The sequence below is a fragment of the Anopheles nili genome, chromosome 2 (assembly GCF_943737925.1).
Source record: "Anopheles nili chromosome 2, idAnoNiliSN_F5_01, whole genome shotgun sequence".
NCBI classification, from domain to species: domain Eukaryota; kingdom Metazoa; phylum Arthropoda; class Insecta; order Diptera; family Culicidae; genus Anopheles; species Anopheles nili.
In genome coordinates, this window is record NC_071291.1 from 19565194 (window position 1) to 19582500 (window position 17307).

The 17307-nt window shown below is 48.6% G+C and overlaps 1 protein-coding gene across 1 annotated transcript in view; it reads left to right on the forward strand.

The window, feature by feature from the left end:
* LOC128731378 (voltage-dependent T-type calcium channel subunit alpha-1G) overlaps positions 1-17307 on the forward strand; it is a 20955-nt gene continuing 3648 nt past the window's right edge. Inside the window, exons 1-21 of the mRNA XM_053824496.1 lie at positions 1-398; positions 733-844; positions 923-1154; positions 1244-1421; positions 2298-2357; positions 5397-5518; positions 5600-5754; positions 5826-5918; positions 5997-6238; positions 6596-6998; positions 7140-7319; positions 7451-8187; positions 8262-8465; positions 13372-13537; positions 14892-15047; positions 15204-15386; positions 15459-15605; positions 15677-16148; positions 16234-16807; positions 16879-17071; positions 17156-17305. Coding sequence (XP_053680471.1) covers positions 1-398; positions 733-844; positions 923-1154; positions 1244-1421; positions 2298-2357; positions 5397-5518; positions 5600-5754; positions 5826-5918; positions 5997-6238; positions 6596-6998; positions 7140-7319; positions 7451-8187; positions 8262-8465; positions 13372-13537; positions 14892-15047; positions 15204-15386; positions 15459-15605; positions 15677-16148; positions 16234-16807; positions 16879-17071; positions 17156-17305 — 5157 coding nt within the window. The remainder of the gene's footprint in view (positions 399-732; positions 845-922; positions 1155-1243; positions 1422-2297; positions 2358-5396; positions 5519-5599; positions 5755-5825; positions 5919-5996; positions 6239-6595; positions 6999-7139; positions 7320-7450; positions 8188-8261; positions 8466-13371; positions 13538-14891; positions 15048-15203; positions 15387-15458; positions 15606-15676; positions 16149-16233; positions 16808-16878; positions 17072-17155; positions 17306-17307) is intronic.

The window sequence follows — 17307 nt, forward strand, 5'->3', positions numbered from 1 at the left end:
ATGAGAAACGCGGCGAAGGATGCGACCGTCGCGTATCAGTCGAACCGCGAACAGCAGCAGCCCACATCGCAGCAGGCCACATTCACCGACAGGGCCAACTATGGTGGTGTGATTGAGTCGCTAAATTTGCGTGGCGAAAAGGGTGGCTCAACGGTAACGGCCCCACGGAGACAGCGGCCTCCCACCGGTGGGCCGAAAGGTCCCAGCCCAGGGACACGGGTTTCATCGTCCAGTGATGGCACCGACACGTCCGGAAGCAGCTGTAGCGAGGGCGATACGACTTCGTCCTCGTATGATGAACCGAATCTGCCCTATCCGGGCTTCACCGAGTTCTCGCTGAAGTACCTCACACAGGAGTCGAAACCGCGCATCTGGTGCCTGCAGCTCATCACTAATCCATATCCTTTTCAAAAAAAAAAAGTCAACGGACAACAGCGCTTACTTTCACTTGTGCTTTTTTATTGCTCCATTTCCTTCTCAAACGATGCAGATGTGTTTTCCCACAACGCGCGCTCTCTCTCACACACTCTTGCTCTCTTTATAACTCTCTCTCTCTCTCTCACACACTCTGACTGTCTTTCATAGCTTCCTTTGCTCACTCTCAGGCTTTCTCGCTCTCATGCGCCCCGTTTTTTTTTATTACACCAGCCCTTTTATTGCCCAGTAGTCTCGTAGTAGCAATAGCATATTGCAATGTCATTCGGGTAGTTTCCTTAACGACCCCTTTCGCACGTGGTTCGAGCGTATTTCGATGATTGTCATTCTGCTGAACTGCGTGACGCTTGGCATGTACCAACCGTGCGTGGACGATGCCTGCGTCACGAACCGATGCAAGATCCTGCAGGTACGTTCCGTTTCCGGCAATGTCGTCCTTCGTTCCATTTTCACTCACACACGCACACTCGGGGTGTTTTCCCTGCAGATCTTCGACGACATCATCTTCGCCTTCTTTTCGCTCGAGATGACGATCAAGATCGTGGCGATGGGCGCGTGGGGCAAGGGCACATACCTGGCCGACTCGTGGAATCGGCTCGACTTCTTCATCGTCCTGGCCGGTGCGCTCGAGTACTGTCTGCAGGTGGAAAACCTCAACCTAACCGCCATCCGGACGATACGCGTTCTGCGGCCACTTCGCGCCATCAACCGCATACCGAGTACGTTTTGCAACCAGGATCTCTCTCTCTCTCTTTCTCTCTCTCTCTCTCTCACACACACACCCTCCCGATCGTGATCTCATCCGCAGGCATGCGAATCCTGGTGATGCTCCTGCTGGACACGCTGCCCATGCTCGGTAACGTCCTGCTGCTGTGCTTTTTCGTGTTCTTCATCTTCGGCATCGTTGGGGTGCAGCTGTGGGAGGGTATCCTGCGGCAGCGGTGTGTCATCAAGCTGCCGGATAATGTGTCCCCGCCGGCGTACCTGTAAGTAGGGCCCACCCATCCACCCACCCACAACCGCCAACCCACCTGCCCCGTCGGCCGATCAGTCTGGATCGCGCGGTTGGATGTTCTCTTGCTCCCGGTTTTCTTTGTTTTTCTTCTTTCCATTTTCTCTCTTTCTCTCTTGCTCTTTTATCTCTCTCTCTCTATCTCTCTTTCTCTTTCTCTCTCTCTCATATCTCTTTGATAGTGACATTGTAGTTAGTGAACTTTTTCTTCCCAACTAGCGTTACTTCCGATCGAGCCCTTGTTTCCTTTTTTTCCACCCCAATTCCGACCAATCTTGCCTATTTCGTGCTCTCTGTCTATCTTTCTCTTTCTTTGTTTCTCTTTCGATTTGTTTCGACAGTTGTACAGTTTCTGAATTTGTTTCTTTCCCCCGCCGTTTTCCCTTGTACATTGTAAATTTGATTACTTTACTCCAACCCTCACTACTGCCTTAAGCTTGCCTCCAGAAGCCGGAAGGATGCGTCCCGAATGTAGTTGCCATCTCTCTGCCCGGTAGTAGAGCCCCCGGGCTAGCCCGATCGATCTGTGTGGTACTACTGCAAAGAACCCAAAACCCCAAATATGCCACCCTCCCATCCATCCACCATCCCCATGATTTCCATTACCACTCTTAGGGGCCTCTCGCTTTGTAGCATTCGGCCTAGAGTCCTTGTAAATGTCCTTGCCGGTAGCTCCGCGTGCCAGATCCGACGCATCCCGTTTCCGGGAAGAAGGGATAAAGTGGAACATAAAACGCAAAGCAAGAGCCCACCTCGTAGCCTTAAGATAGCCGATAGATCTCACCAACCAATTTTGTTTCCCCTGTACTCATGATCGTTTGTATATACTTTATACATTTTCTTTTTTTAGCACGTCGTCCCCGCGTAACATTTACTACCGAATCGTTAACCAGAAAAAGATAAAAACAGAGTAATTGTGTTATACTTCGTACTGTTTGAATGGAGTTTCTTCTCGAACATGCATCCAACCCGCTCGCAGCTCGGTTTTTTTTGCAAGCGATCGAGCGCGGGCACGATTTTCGCGCCCGCCCTTTTTTTTCTGGTCGAGGGCCAACCCTAACCCAAAGGACGCTAATCCACCAGCTGCGCAAGGCTCTCGTTCCTTTGTTACTCGCGATGGAGGCTTAACTTACGAACCCTTCGCGCCGCAGGCTAAATGTTCGCCTTCGCCTTTTCGCGGCTGCACTAAGATTTTCCTCGCACGCTTGCGCTCTGTGTTACTCCATTTTTGCTAACCACTCTGCAACGGACGTTTTTGTTTTCTCGTTTGAGGATGAAGCTGTACCGCGTTCGTTTCATTCTGTTCGGCTCTGTGCACCGCAAGCCCTATCTGTTTCCCAATGGCAATGGCCTCCCACCACCCTCAACACACTCTCGAGCCCTTTTGTTTTTGCACTCGATCGACCGTTCAGTGTTTCATCGTGAACGAAAATACCTATTTTTATGTTTCAAACTAACCCCACTACTCCACTTGAACTTTTCGTGTTTGGTTCTTCTTCTTGTTTTTTGTTTGTTCTTTCGTTCGTACGCTCTCTAAACCTTGTCCCCACCCCCCCAACCTCCCCCAGAAAACTAACCGAGCAATCCAAATGCACCGCTTCACACTCGACAGTACAATGCCCCTCATGTACGTTCAGACAGCTCGATTCTCCAAATGCCAACTCACCGTTCACATCACAATCATTCACCTCACTCGCGCACATGGCAGGGCCAACGTTGGCGCGATCACCACCCTGTTCTTATTCGCCCTGTCGACCACCATCACCACCCCCACCACCCCTGCCACCCACCCAAACACCCTACAGAGTACGATCAGCAATGTAATCCAAACCTAACACACTTCATTACAGGCCCCTTCCAGATGAGTACAGAGTTCGCGTACGCTTGAATTCGTAAGAACCGCTCACTTTTGAACCTCAATTCAGTGCCTACAAGTTATCCATTTTGTCATTCATCTTCTACGTTCGTCTCCTAGATATCTTTGACTGTCACATTTCTGTGCTAACCACATGCGTTTCTAATCGGATCCTTAGTTCGGTTTTGTTGAGTTATGATTGCGCAATTCCTTTTTGGTTTCGTTTCCGTTTTTCGTACATTTTCATGCGTCGTGTCACACAGCAGATGTCGCTCAAAGTGGCCACCCATCCCGGAAAACCCCTCGGGAAGAGTTGGGTGGCCCTGAGCAGTAGCAACTTTTTGTCGTTTTTGTTTTCTGTTTTTTCGCAATGTACTGCATCGTTATGATTTCGGAGACTCATTTTGTGCCCTTTTTTGTTTCATTCTTTATGTCTAACGAAATGAATAAACCCAACTCTACCGCTCCGAAACATGTGCATCCACCTTCTCTGTACACACTGTCTCCGTTAGAGGACTGTCTCTCTCTCTCTCTCTGCCCTTTTCTTTCTCTTTTTTTCTGTCTTTCTCTGTCTGGCATTTTCCTTTTGTCCGTCTCTCACTAGCCCGGTAGCTAGTAATTTTCTTTTAAATTTCCCCCTTCGTCCCCGGATGACGTGGAAAAAGTCACAGAAGATGAGTTTTTTTGCCCTTTTGCCCGAACGAATCGTTCCAAAACATGCCCGGTCGAATATCGAGCTCGTATAGCTCCTCGTGGAAGTTTTCCTTCCGCTGACACACACTTACACAGCCTTCGCAAAAGGGATGTATATATATATTCGTCCGATCCCATCCGGCTAATTGATCGAAAACTCTGCTCAACAAATAATGGCCAGCAAAGCCTGAAAAACTTAAACCACCAGAACAACTACTCGCTCGCTTGGAGCCCTCAGAACTCGCACCCTTCAGCTGACCATTCAATCACCTGAATTTACTCCGCAACACATGTCGCCACAAACATGTTCACTTAACAACAAGATATTCAACTACTCTCTATTAACAAAACCCCGCTATCCTCTCCGCTTTGATGTTATGAGCAAGCTTTGTTGCATCCACTGTAAAAATAGGTATTTTCGACGCAGTAATACAAGCATCAGAATGCCACCTCTGGCAGCAAATGAATAGATCAATCTTGGAGGAATCGTCCGGAACTCCACTTTCTGGTGCTTCAATTCCTTGCTTCATTATGAGCCCAAATGGAAGCTGTAATACTTAAATTCTCTTCATCGATATTCAGGCTTTGTGGCCGTCTATGCTTTTTTCCGTTGGCCACTTTCGTCCTAGAACGGCACCCGTGGGGTCTCTGTGACAGTTTTTACCGCAAATTCGTTTTTTTGTGTACTTTCTCCGCAATCTTTTAGTTCGATTTCGATGTCCTTAGAGTAGCGTAGCGTGTATGTGTGCGTGTGCAAGGATGCAAAGCCGAGCTAGTAGGGTCGCGCACGGTGGAACAATGCGGAAAGAAACCGCTCAACTCCCACCGTGGGCCACCTGCAAACGGCTGTACTCCGAACGGCTGCTAAACCTCCTCTGTGTGTACTAAGTGGAACCTAAGTGTGCGGAGGCTCTCTGTAGTCGATGTGCGCTTTGCTACCCTCTAGTATTTAGTACGCTGCCTTTAGTCTAGCTCCCGGTGTATCCCAAACGAAAAAAAAAGTACCCAAGCGATCGAAAAGTCGTGGCCTACTTGACCTCTGTAGCCAGTAATATCTTGATCCTAGTAAGCCATTGAGCGCCTCCGAGTGTAGACGCAAGCCGTTTGTGGTAGTTGTGTAGTAGCTGTACGTGTGCGTATCTGTTTTTTTTTTTTTCATTTTCATTTTCATTATCGGTGTGCGTGTGAGTAAGGACTCGGCTGCAAGTCTAGATAGTCTGAATCCACCATAGATAGATTCTAATCGTAATCGTAAATGTATTTCTTTCTCTGTTATCCTTACCATCCCGCCACACTGGTTATTCCTCGCGATTAATACTCGTATACCCTTCTACCTTCCTGCCTTCACCTCCTCGTGTGCCGCCGCCACTGCTACTGCCGCTCACACCTGTGTGTTTCTAGTGTCTCATTTTACTACGAGTTCTCGAAGGAGCAGGACTACATCTGCTCCAAGCCGGACGACTCCGGGATGCACCTGTGCCAGAATTTGCCCCCGTACCGGATCGGACCGCTCGTATGCAATGGTAATGCGTCCTTCTGCAGTCTGCCAGCCTGAAGCATACAACCCAGCCTTTCCAACCGCCTTTTTTTCTGCCTTCCTACAGACAGCGCACTGCCATACTCGGAAAACGTGCCCACGACGAAGGCTTGCGTGAACTGGAACCAGTACTACACGAACTGCACGCAGCTGGGCAACAACCCGTTCCAGGGGACGATATCCTTCGACAATATTGGGCTTGCTTGGGTCGCGATATTTCTCGTAAGTGTGGAGGCACTCGTGCAAGAACCTGTCTTTCTCTTTTATGTTAACATTCTGTTCGTCTGTTGCAGGTCATCTCGCTGGAAGGCTGGACCGACATCATGTACTACGTGCAGGATGCGCACAGCTTTTGGGATTGGATATATTTTGTGCTTCTGATAGTGGTAAGCTCGCGGACAACCCGTGTCCCCTGGTGGGGCGAGAATGATACCTACTGACGTGTTCGTTTCTATGCCATACAGATCGGTTCATTCTTCATGATCAACCTCTGCCTGGTCGTCATCGCGACGCAATTTTCCGAAACGAAAAAACGCGAAATGGAACGGATGCGGCAGGAACGGGCCCGATTCACGTCCTCATCAACGCTGGCCTCCAGCACCAACAACTCCGAACCGACGACGTGCTACGCCGAGATCGTGAAGTACATCGGACACCTGTATCGCCGCCTCAAGCGCCGCATCATTAAGAAGTTACGATTGTATAAGTATGAATGAGCTGTTTTTCGACTAACTACGCACCTCATAGAGCAGTAGAACGAACAATGGGGTTTGGGATGCCAGCAAGATCCAAAGCGGGGAGCCGACACTTTACGAGCTAGGGTCAGAGTGGATCGTTTCCGGCCACCCCGGGGAGTGTAGTGTCTACTCGTCCCTTCAACACCAGCACGTCCCTTCGCCGCATGCCAACCGACCCGCGTGCATCCGGTGGCGATCCTCCGCCCACGCCCTACACACTCTTATCTGCCGAGCACCGTACACCTTTAACCCGCACGAAAACCGCATCCCTGCGCTACTACACAAAACCGAACAATCGGTTCTCTGCTTCCCGTCTCCGTCCACAGGTACCACATGCAACGGCGCAAGGAGGGCCTAATACCGTGCACCCCGGAAACGATAACGCTGTCACCGAACAAAATCAAAGCGCACCACCCCAAGTGCCCGAGGATGAGTGCCCTATTAGCGCACGCCTCGATCACCAACCTGCAGCCCACCTGCAAGACCAAACACGACCATCTGCAATCGAACCTGTCGATCAACCGGACCGGGACGACAGGACATGCGCATCCCGACGCAGGCAACCAAGCAGGAACCGACAACCAGCCATCGTCGCCGGAAGTCTCCGAGATCGTGTCCCTGGAGAACATCAAGAACAACGCGCTCAACAACTCCACCAGCTACCTGAACGAGGACCGGCAGAAGGTGCTGCTGCTGAAGATCAACAACGAGGATCAATCGAACGGACAAGTGAGTGTAGTGGTACCGACGAGCGGTTCACGCTGGTACGGCTTCCACCGAGCAACACCGGATGGTGGGCCGAGAGTCACCGGGGAGTTCCGCGCGTGGGGCGAGGGTTCGGAGAGTAATGGTCATTTCCGTGTTTCCCAGGATCACCACTGTATGCCAAGTTTGCTAAGCCCCCCGTCAGCAGGTAGACGCAGATCATCGGTTATGTTTAACGAATATGTCGTGCTTCATACGCCTCCAACCATTACAGAACCACCGCAAGATAAGAATGTGTACTGTGTGGAGAAAATGACCCAAGCGGGTGACGGGAGTATCTGGCAGGTACTGGATCGTGGGCCGAAGGGGGAGAAGCTCGTGGGGGGTGGGGGGGAGTTCCGGGTCACCGGATGGGGAGGGGACCGAACTCGCTGTCATTCCTGCGCTACCTTCTCGCATCTCACTTTCACCGCCAGGTCAATCTGCCCCACTCGCTGCAGACGGTGAGCACGGTGTTCAACGAGTACTCCGATCTGTGCCTGACAGACGCCATGACGTGTCAGGAGTTGCTCGCATTCTCGGTAGCATTCTCGGCCGCTCTACCGACGGGTCAGACGACGCTGGAGTCGTTCTACACGTCGCTGAAGCGTGCCAAGGGTCCAGAAACGGCACGCCTTCAGCAGCAACAGCAGCAGTTGGCGGTTCCAACCAACGCAAACCCGGCCCTGACGGAAGTCGAACGGCTGAGCAGTAAGTCCAGCAATGACCCGTCCCGGGCCGGGTTCGAATCACTGACGACGGGGGCCATCAACAACATCAGCGTGGAGGAGTTCGCCTGCTGCTACGAGTACTACCAAAATCAGGGTCTTGCCGAGGAGAAACCACCGAAGCGATCGAGGTGCGTGCGTGTTCTTGCGACCGTTTGGCGCTGCTTCCGGCGTAGCTGCCATCTGGCGCGGTTCGTCGTGAAGAAGCTGGTCGATCACAAGTACTTCCAGCAGGGTATCCTGCTCGCGATCCTCATCAACACGCTCTCGATGGGTATCGAGTACCACGATCAACCGGCCGAGCTGACGGCGATCGTTGAGACGAGCAACATCGTCTTCTCGGGCATCTTTGCCGTGGAGATGGTGCTGAAGGTGATCGCCGAAGGTCCGTTCCGGTACGTCGCGAACGGGTTTAACGTCTTCGATGGAGTGATCGTCATACTCAGGTACCCCAGCTCAGGTGGGTGTTTCCGAACGTCCTGTCTAACGTTTGTTCGACTCGCCCCATGTGTCTTGGCAGCGTGGTGGAGTTGGCCCAGGCCTATCTCGGTGAGGGCCAGGGCAGTTCGGGCCTGAGCGTGCTGCGAACGTTCCGATTGCTGCGCATCCTGAAGCTCGTCCGCTTTATGCCTAACCTGCGCCGGCAGCTGTTTGTCATGCTGCGCACGATGGACAACGTGGCCATCTTCTTCAGCCTGCTGATACTGTTCATTTTCATATTCAGGTAGGTGGCCATTTCCCCCCTCGGTCCTTTCGTAGCATTCAATAGACGACCCGATCGTAGTAGAGCGTCCGGAAAGCGATAGGAAATCTTATTCGAGCAAAAGCAAATCTTGCACACGAAGCGAAGAGATAAGAAGAAACCAATCAACCAACAAACTCGGCGCGAGCATGCTAACCGAAGCGAATGGTGCTTTTTTCTTTGGTTTGATAAACGAGAGATCTAAAACAGAACGCTATAACTACCTGTATTATATTGGTTATTAATCAAGGAAGGACGTCAAAGGGGTGGCCACACACTTTTGGGGCGCCCAAAGCTAAGCGAACAAACGTTGCTCAATGTAGGCCGGCTTTCGCTTTGTTTCGAGACAGAGAAAAGCCACAGAGAAAAGGAAACAAGGAAAGGAGAGAGTGAGAAAGAGCCACCCGGCCTCCCGGTGCCACCTGGCTCGCTGTCTTGAGCCTCGATCGTAGGGACAAGTGGCAAAATTCGCTCCCTTCCAGGACTCTAAGCGGGTGGCACCTACGCTGCAGACGATACGCACTTCACGCGGCGTGTGTGTGTGTGTGTATGTGTGTGTGTGTTTGTGCCGGGCTAGATGATAGTCGTTATACATCACCTCACCAGCCTTCATGCCATTTCTATTACCTACCATGTCCCTACTACCCCCCAACTACTCACTGTACAGTACAACTTCGCCGCCGCAGGGCCATTCGAGCACACTGTCGCATACCTTAGCTACCACCAGAACCGAGCACCTGCCGCCTTAATGCATATACATACGCGTTTGAGCTGCCCCGTCAGTGTTTTGCGAAGGGTAGATGTAATTCCCCCAACCCCCCCCCCCCCCCACCCCCAGCTCATATTTAAGGGGTGGGGGGTTGGACAATGGGGAAAGGAAGCCAGACCGCCAGGACCGCTTACTCCTGTTTTCTCTGTTTCCAATCGTTTTGTCCTTCTATTTTCTTCTGTTTCGGTGTTTCCGTTTTTTTTTTGTTTCGTCTTCTTCTTCGCGGAGATGAAACCGACAGGACGTACCCACTCTTTGTCACCCACTCGAACCGATCGTTAACACCTACTCTCCCACCCCTAGATCCCATGCCACATATCCTTGCCACATATTCCCCACCAAAAAAATTAAAAAAAAAAAAACGAACCCGACCGCTTGTCGAATGTCTAAATGAGCAAAATAATCAACTCAATCCATCATCCACTGTGTGTTTTCCCAAGTATACTTGGAATGAATCTATTTGGCTGCAAGTTCTGCGAAAAAAACGAGACCGCCGGAGAGGTGGAGTGTGATAGAAAAAATTTTGACAGCCTCCTGTGGGCCCTGGTGACCGTTTTTCAGGTATTTAAAAGCAACGCCCTTTTACTTTCTCTTCTCTACTTTTCTCTCCCTTCCCGCTGCCCCAGCAACGACCACCCCCACCCCACCCCCACCCCCTTGCTCCAACTCATCTCCCGCCCACCCAATCTTTCCAGCCACCCTGCTCCCATAATAGTTCGTTTTTCTTCAATAATCCATCGCTTCGATTGTACATGCATATTACCTTGTTTGTTGCGAACGAGTATTTGTTTTGATTTTTAAAAGTACATCCATATATCTATATAACTACTCTTCTACTGTGCACCTTGTTGCGTTTGATTGTGTTGCCGCATTCGTTACATCGTTTCTTTGTTTGTTTGTTTTCGGTTTGGTTGTGTCTTTGTTTTTTGTTTTCACTTTCACTTTTTAACTCTTTTTGGTTTCCGAACCGCCAAACACGATCCACCTTCCCATTAATGGCGCCCGGTTGTTCGAAAATTCGAGCCGGATTCGCGGCGCCGTTGAGCATCATTAGTTTTGCTGGCAAATCCACCAAAAAAACATCCTGTTAAGGGTGTTTTGTTTTTGTTTGGTTTGTTATCCCACTCTTCCCACCAGAAGCAGCTCGATGTTAGTGAACGGTAGTAGATCACCCGTGATCGTTTTGCTTCGACTCACACGGGTCTCACTAACCAGCTCTTTCCCGAAACCCATCCACCTTTGAATGCCTCTTGCCGATTTGCAGTAGCTCGATCGTTACCCTTCTCGGTGTGTCCCTACAGTGACCGACGTAGCATTAGCAAACGTTGTGTAAAATCCAAACACCTCCCTAAAACAAAACAAAAAAAAAACAAAAAGTATACTAACCTACTCACTCACGATCATGGTGTTCTGCTGCTCTCTGCCCGTTGGCATCATGTGTGTGTGTGTTTGTGTTCTGATTTTCCCCCGTTTTTCCTCATTATCGTTTTGGTGGAGTTTAGATTTCCTTTTCTTCATGTTTTCTCTTACGTTCGCTCTTGCTCTCACGCGCTCTCATACAAGCTCTTTCTCATTCTCTATATAAATTTCCATCTATCTGTTTGGTCCTGATCGAACTAACGGAATGTTCCTCTCGAGGGCCCACCTCGTCCTCTTCCCTTACTGCTCCTTGAACGATAACAATAATTTTGCGAATGCGAATGTAAACACACACATGTCTGAGTATTTGCATCGTATTCTAATGTGCGCTGAGTGACGCCAGAGTGTTTTATATTACTTTCTTTTCTGTGGAATTTGTATATTATTACTCACTCAGTGTAAACAGTACTAAAAACCAACTACATCACCCTATCACAAACAGCTCAATACTGTCTGTAGATAATTTGAAACAAACAACAACAAAAAAGTACGACAATGAACTATGTGTAAACCCATTGCCTCTTCCTTCCAAAGGTAAGTTTGGGCCGCTTTTTTGGGCCGCAAGTTTAAAAACACTAATATTCAGCACGAATGCTCCTTTTGCTCGAATCCGTTGCCTTTTTTCCGTTATGCATTTACTGAAACTCATATGGACATTTTTGTTTCCTGGATTGGTCGATATGACGGTATCCCACGCGTCTAACCGTATACACCTACACGAAACAATTGTTTGCTAACATTTCTATCTGTATATGCGTTGATCTCAGTATCATTCACGTGTTCGCTGTGTATATTGAAGTGTGGAACAACCATTTGTCATTTATCTATATATATATGCATACACTATTGCTCCAGCGCATGAGTTATTGCTGTATCACGAAAGAATTCAAAAAAAAAATCAACAAGGACCTTAATTCGTAACGCGTGTAAATCGCCAGCCTAATTGGGCGCCATTAAATCCTCATGCCAGCTACACTCGCACCTACAGTTCTCAGTTGTTTGATACGCCACCCGCCCAAAAACAGAAGACCCCAGACGAACGTGCCAAATTTTCGCCAACTTTGTGCTCTCGTGCTCCTCGTGCAGCATAATTGAATTTCGAAACGAGTCTCCATGCTCGACGGAATGTACAAGCAGGATGGTCTCTTAATCGCATTAATTCGTTCGTGCATGCTGCGTGTTTGCCTCGTTCCTACTTTCTTGCCTTGTTTTTGCTCTCTCTTTCTCTTTCTTTTTCCTTTCTTTTCTACTTCATACTTTCTTCTCTGGCCCTGCCAGCCGATCGCCCATAAAAGCTCATCGCGATAACATGATCACGCGAACAGTTTGTCGCACATGCACAACTGCACACTGCCACCCAGCAACCAGCCAGGACATTTATTTATACAAACAGACGCTCGAACGTTGCCAGCCGGCGGTACGTTCGATTCGCACATTTCCCACACAAAACAGTCCCGGCGCTAAGCCTGCTAGTCAGCCGCTGAATACTAGTGAAAAATCAGCTACAGCAACAACAAAATCTATCACAACTAACCTCAATGCCGTTCATATACAGCAACCTGGAGGGTAGATAACGCTTTCAAATCGTCCCAAAATAATAAAAAAAAACTGAAACAGATAGGACCCAGACATAGCGATCCCACCAACCGGAAATGAAACACTATGCCACTAGTTTGAGTATGAATCGAGAGGAAGAAGCACAAAAGCAAACAGAAACATTCATATCGTAGAAACGTTGACCTTCCAATTAATACACCAATTAATACACAAAACTGATACAAATAACTACAACCCGTGCATTAAACGAAGAGATATTAACCACTCCAACAGTTAATCAACATCCATGCCAATCCATTTTCCAGTAGAACAGTCAAGCCATTGAAGCAAACAAATAGTAATATAGGAACAAAGCTCACACGGCCACGATCGGTGTACGGCTTCATTCTGCGGCTTTTGTGTTTGCTTACATCCGGTAGCATTCGGCGAGGCGTTATCCTCGATGAAACGAACGTTTCCTCGAGCACTATGGTTGCGTCTGTGTGCACTGGATTGGGACGTACAAAAGTCTGCAGCAATGGAAGAAATCTGCGGCAAAATTTGGCATAGTTAAACAACGCAGAGGACAAACGAATGCGCCATTAACGAGTACACTGAATTCGTAGATCATACTGAAATTAGAAAACAACCGAACAACAAAGAAAAAAAACATAAAAACAAAACATAATACCAAACAGATACGCCGCTCTGCCTGTCAGTATTGCAATAAACGATAGAAGTGCTCGTCCTTCCCCGAAAGGTATGCAATTTTCCAATTGGCAGTTACCTCGATATTCGATGTTTGCTCGTGAAACAACACACTGTGAATGATGATAAATGAATAATGCTTATCTTGAGTTGCAAATTAAATTCAATTTCTCTGCCATGCTCGATTGCACAAGACATTTATGTTTCCGTTCCCCGCCCAGGTGTATCGTGTGGTGAACGTGTGTACCAAGCTTCGCAAGCATCAAAGGTTATTTATTACACTACTGACTGAGCGCAGAATCGAATCTGGAACCGTAGTTGCGATTTCGTTATCAAAATCCATTATTCCAACATACAAAAGAAAATGAATGCTTTAGTGATATTGGTTCTTGCATCGTTTTTTGAAACATAATTATATATATATATACATATATATACATATACCATAATTTATAGCATTCTTGGCATGTACCTTTTTGGAGGTAAGTTCTGTAAGTTTGTCGAAGAAAGCGGGAAAGAGAGGGAATGTACTTGTCCAGAAATTGTCTCCAAGCATCCGCAATGTGAATGCGACAGAAAACATTTCAACAATATCCTCTGGGCCACTGTAACCGTCTTTCAAGTAAGTGCCGACCTGTTCCAAGCACGTGTTCCGTGTTTCGTTTGCGCTATATTACGCGCGCCCTCTTCTCTCTCTCTCTTTCTTACTCTCTCCTGTGTGTGTGTGTGCGTGTGTGTGTGTGTAAATATATAAATTTTTTATCAAAATTCGTCCTCCAAGTCACATATGCCAAGAAGGAATCACTGGTTTTCTTCGTTCGTCTCGATTGTGTAGCCAACACTCGAGCGGTTATCTGTGTTGTTTTACTGTACACTTCTTATAGATTTGATATCCGTCCGTGTTTCCTCACGTTCTGTACACGTCCCGTACATACTCCCTACTGGTAATATTGTGAGTTTGTTGATCGTTCCCGGCCATGCTTTAGCACGGAACAAACAGGTCCGACCGGGGCTTAAGAGGCCCCCGGCAAAGGGTCTGTTCGTTCCGGTGGTTCTATGTGCATCGCAATCATGTTCCTGTGTTCCGCATCAGCAACGTCCACCAGGCGCTCTTGTAGGACTTTTCTATTCGTTTGAAGCCTTGTATGTTCGCATTCGTTACAGATGTATACCACGAAACAAAACACACATGTTTTTTTTTCTTCTACGTTATCGCACCTTGATCCCCAAACCGCAGAGATGATCATTCGCGATCGTTCTTCGGCGGCTGGGTAGCATGTTCCTTCAAAACTTTACACCTCTGTTTCATTACACTCTGTTACTCGTCAAGCGACAAACACCAGACTTTTCGTGTTCCCTTTTTCATTGTTGTCATTTCGTTGTTACTCATTTCCATCAACGCAAATCGTTCAAGAATCCGTTGTTGTGCCTCACGAATGCACCTTTTGTTCGTCGAATGCAGATTTAGCGGTTTCAATATGTTAACTTTATGCTCATGCTACATGCACCGTTCTGTTTTGACATTTTTGTGTAATTAATTCCGATCGATCGAAAGCTATTTTCCTTTTGTTTCACGTTCGTACGCAATACCAAACCAAAGTCTTTGTGTATTTTTTGCAAGAAAAAATGTTCCAATAAAATGTAGTAGCTGTAGCAGCGGCAGAAGTAGTAGTAGCAGTAGTAGTAGTTGTTGTGTTGTAGTGCTAGCTGTAGATTGCTACTCGCTGGCATGCAAATTGTATTAAACCCCTTTACGACGTTTTCCATGATCTCCCACTCCTTCTATGATAATTTTTCTAGCTGTGTGTTGTTATTGTTGTACGTTATCGGTGTAAAATTTCGCTATCGTGAACACTCTATCCCTATTACCAAACTATCTGTCGTTGTGTCGTGTACCGCGATGGCCATGTGCCGCGCGAATTGTTTTTACCCCAGCCTGTTGGCACTCGTCACTCTATTTCCGTTCTACCGTTTAGATACTCACGCAAGAGGATTGGAACGTGGTGTTGTTCAATGGTATGGAAAAGACAAGCCATTGGGCAGCGCTCTACTTTGTCACGCTCATGACCTTCGGCAACTACGTCCTGTTCAATCTGTTAGTTGCCATCCTGGTGGAAGGCTTCAGCTCGGAGGTATGTAGCCCGGTGTCAGACGGTTGCCCTCACCGACGGAACTGCGCTGCTCACGGTTACGGTTCTGGTTTTTCATGGGAGCCTGCAGCTCCCCCATCGTAAGATTGCGATCTTATCCTGCCCATTCTTTCTTTTCCCTACCGTCGAGACCTGTAGCGTAACGAACGCAGAGAACGCGAACAGAGAGAACTGGTAAAGGCCAAGCTTAACGCCGAAGCGCTAGCTCAAGAGCAAAGCATGGAGGTGTACGACGATCAGCGCAGCTTTTCGGAATCATCGACCACGGACAGCTACAACGGATCCCGTGGCAAGTGGTACAGTGTTGAGGAGCTTAGCAAGGTACGCCTATAACACATGCTTGAAAGTTCGTAGGCCAGTTAGTGACCACCTTTCGATGGATTGATTTTTAAGGTTCGCAACCTCGACATAAAGTGCAACATACAGAAGCAACGGTTGCTTCAGCCCACCTACGAGGATCCCAAAAACGTGGCGCAGAAGAACAAACGAGAGAAGGACGTCTCGAAAGCGGAACCTCATGCCAACAAAAAGATCAGAGGAGTAAGCTAGGGGTGTAGGGGGGGTTGATCGTGTAGTGCATCTCGATTGTGTCGTTGGATTTTTCGTTTCAGAAAAAAACCGAATCCCTGAAGCTGTACAACATCCAGGTTCAGGATCCTCCGATCATTACGACTACCGCGGCAACACCCCAGGACTCACCGAGCGGCACCATGGAATCCGGTGCAAGCTTCAAGGACTGGGATCAAGCGGACTTCGAGAAGTATGAGCGTGAAAATTCCTCCCTGTTAAAGCCACCCTCCATTCTCGGTTCGTTGAAAACGCTGGACGATCGGTCGTTCTTCGAGGGAACGCCTGTGCTGAACGAGATGCGCAAGAAGCACGACAAAAACCACACAACCGCCTCGGACAGCAAGTTGGTGATGGCTGAAAAGCAGCAGCGAAAGCTCGACAAATCGCTATCAGAGTCGGCCAGCGCACCGAAAGCCATCGGAAAGGACGACGGGCCAACCGGTGGGCTGCATCGGCAAGCTTCCACTGAAGAGGGCATGTTGAATAATGGGAAGATCTTATCCCAGCCGAAAGGTAACAAAACCCAACAACTACGGAATTCTTTGGTAGATCAGCGGTATGTAATCGATGGCGGTTTTTCTTGCTATTACGTTTGCAGGATACAACATTACCGAACGGCGCACGCTCGATCCACTGTTGGAGAAGAGCAATCGCATCCAAAACGACACACAGGGTTCCAGAACGCCGAGCCGCAGGCGCAGCTCGGTCAGACGTTCGTCCTCGGTGAAGGTTGACAGTGGCGCTAGTAGCATCGCTAGCAACCTCAGCACAACATCGCACCCGCGGTGTTACTATAACAACGGCAGCACCAAGTACTACTTTGATCGGAAAAACTCGCTCCGGTTGTGTGACATTCGAACGCCGAACAATCGACGGCGCATGTCATCGTTCGAGCAGGCCTACCACAAGCAGTCACCGATGAGCAGCATAAGAAACCTCGAAATCAAACACCTGCAGGACGAGATGGACAAGGGCAAGCTGGACAAGTCCTCGAATGCGTTCAAGATTGCAGGCAACAGCACCGATCTGCCCGATAAGGCGACCAGAAGTGACGGCACACCGAAGAAGAAGGGAAAGGGAAGATTGAAGCAGTTCTTCCGCATGGTAACACCGTACCACTTCGTGGAGGACCATGAAGCTTACACGTTGTACATTTTTCCTGAGCATAACAAGTAACTATCGCAGAATTGGTTAGACGGGCGTGAACGGTTTAAAACCTACTCTTTGGGTTCGTTTTTCGCAGATTCCGGCAGATTTGTACCTGGTTCGTTAATCAAAAGTGGTTCGATAATGTGATCCTGCTGTTCATCGCGCTTAACTGCATCACGCTGGCCATGGAACGGCCTAACATTCCGCCGAATTGTACCGAACGATACTTCCTCGCCACTGCAAACTACATCTTCACCGTCGTTTTTGCGGTGGAAATGTTCATCAAGGTATCGTGTTGTCCTGCCAGGATGGCAACAGGCATCTACCATGCATGTATTGACAGGCTTCTTTCCCTTTGTCGGTTCGTTTAGGTGGTTTCGGCAGGATTGTTCTATGGTCCGGACGCTTACTTTACCTCAGGCTGGAACATAATGGACGGTGTGTTGGTCATCATCTCAATCGTCGATCTGCTTATGTCGCTTATAAGCGAATCCAGCCCTAGGATTTTTGGCATTTTACGGGC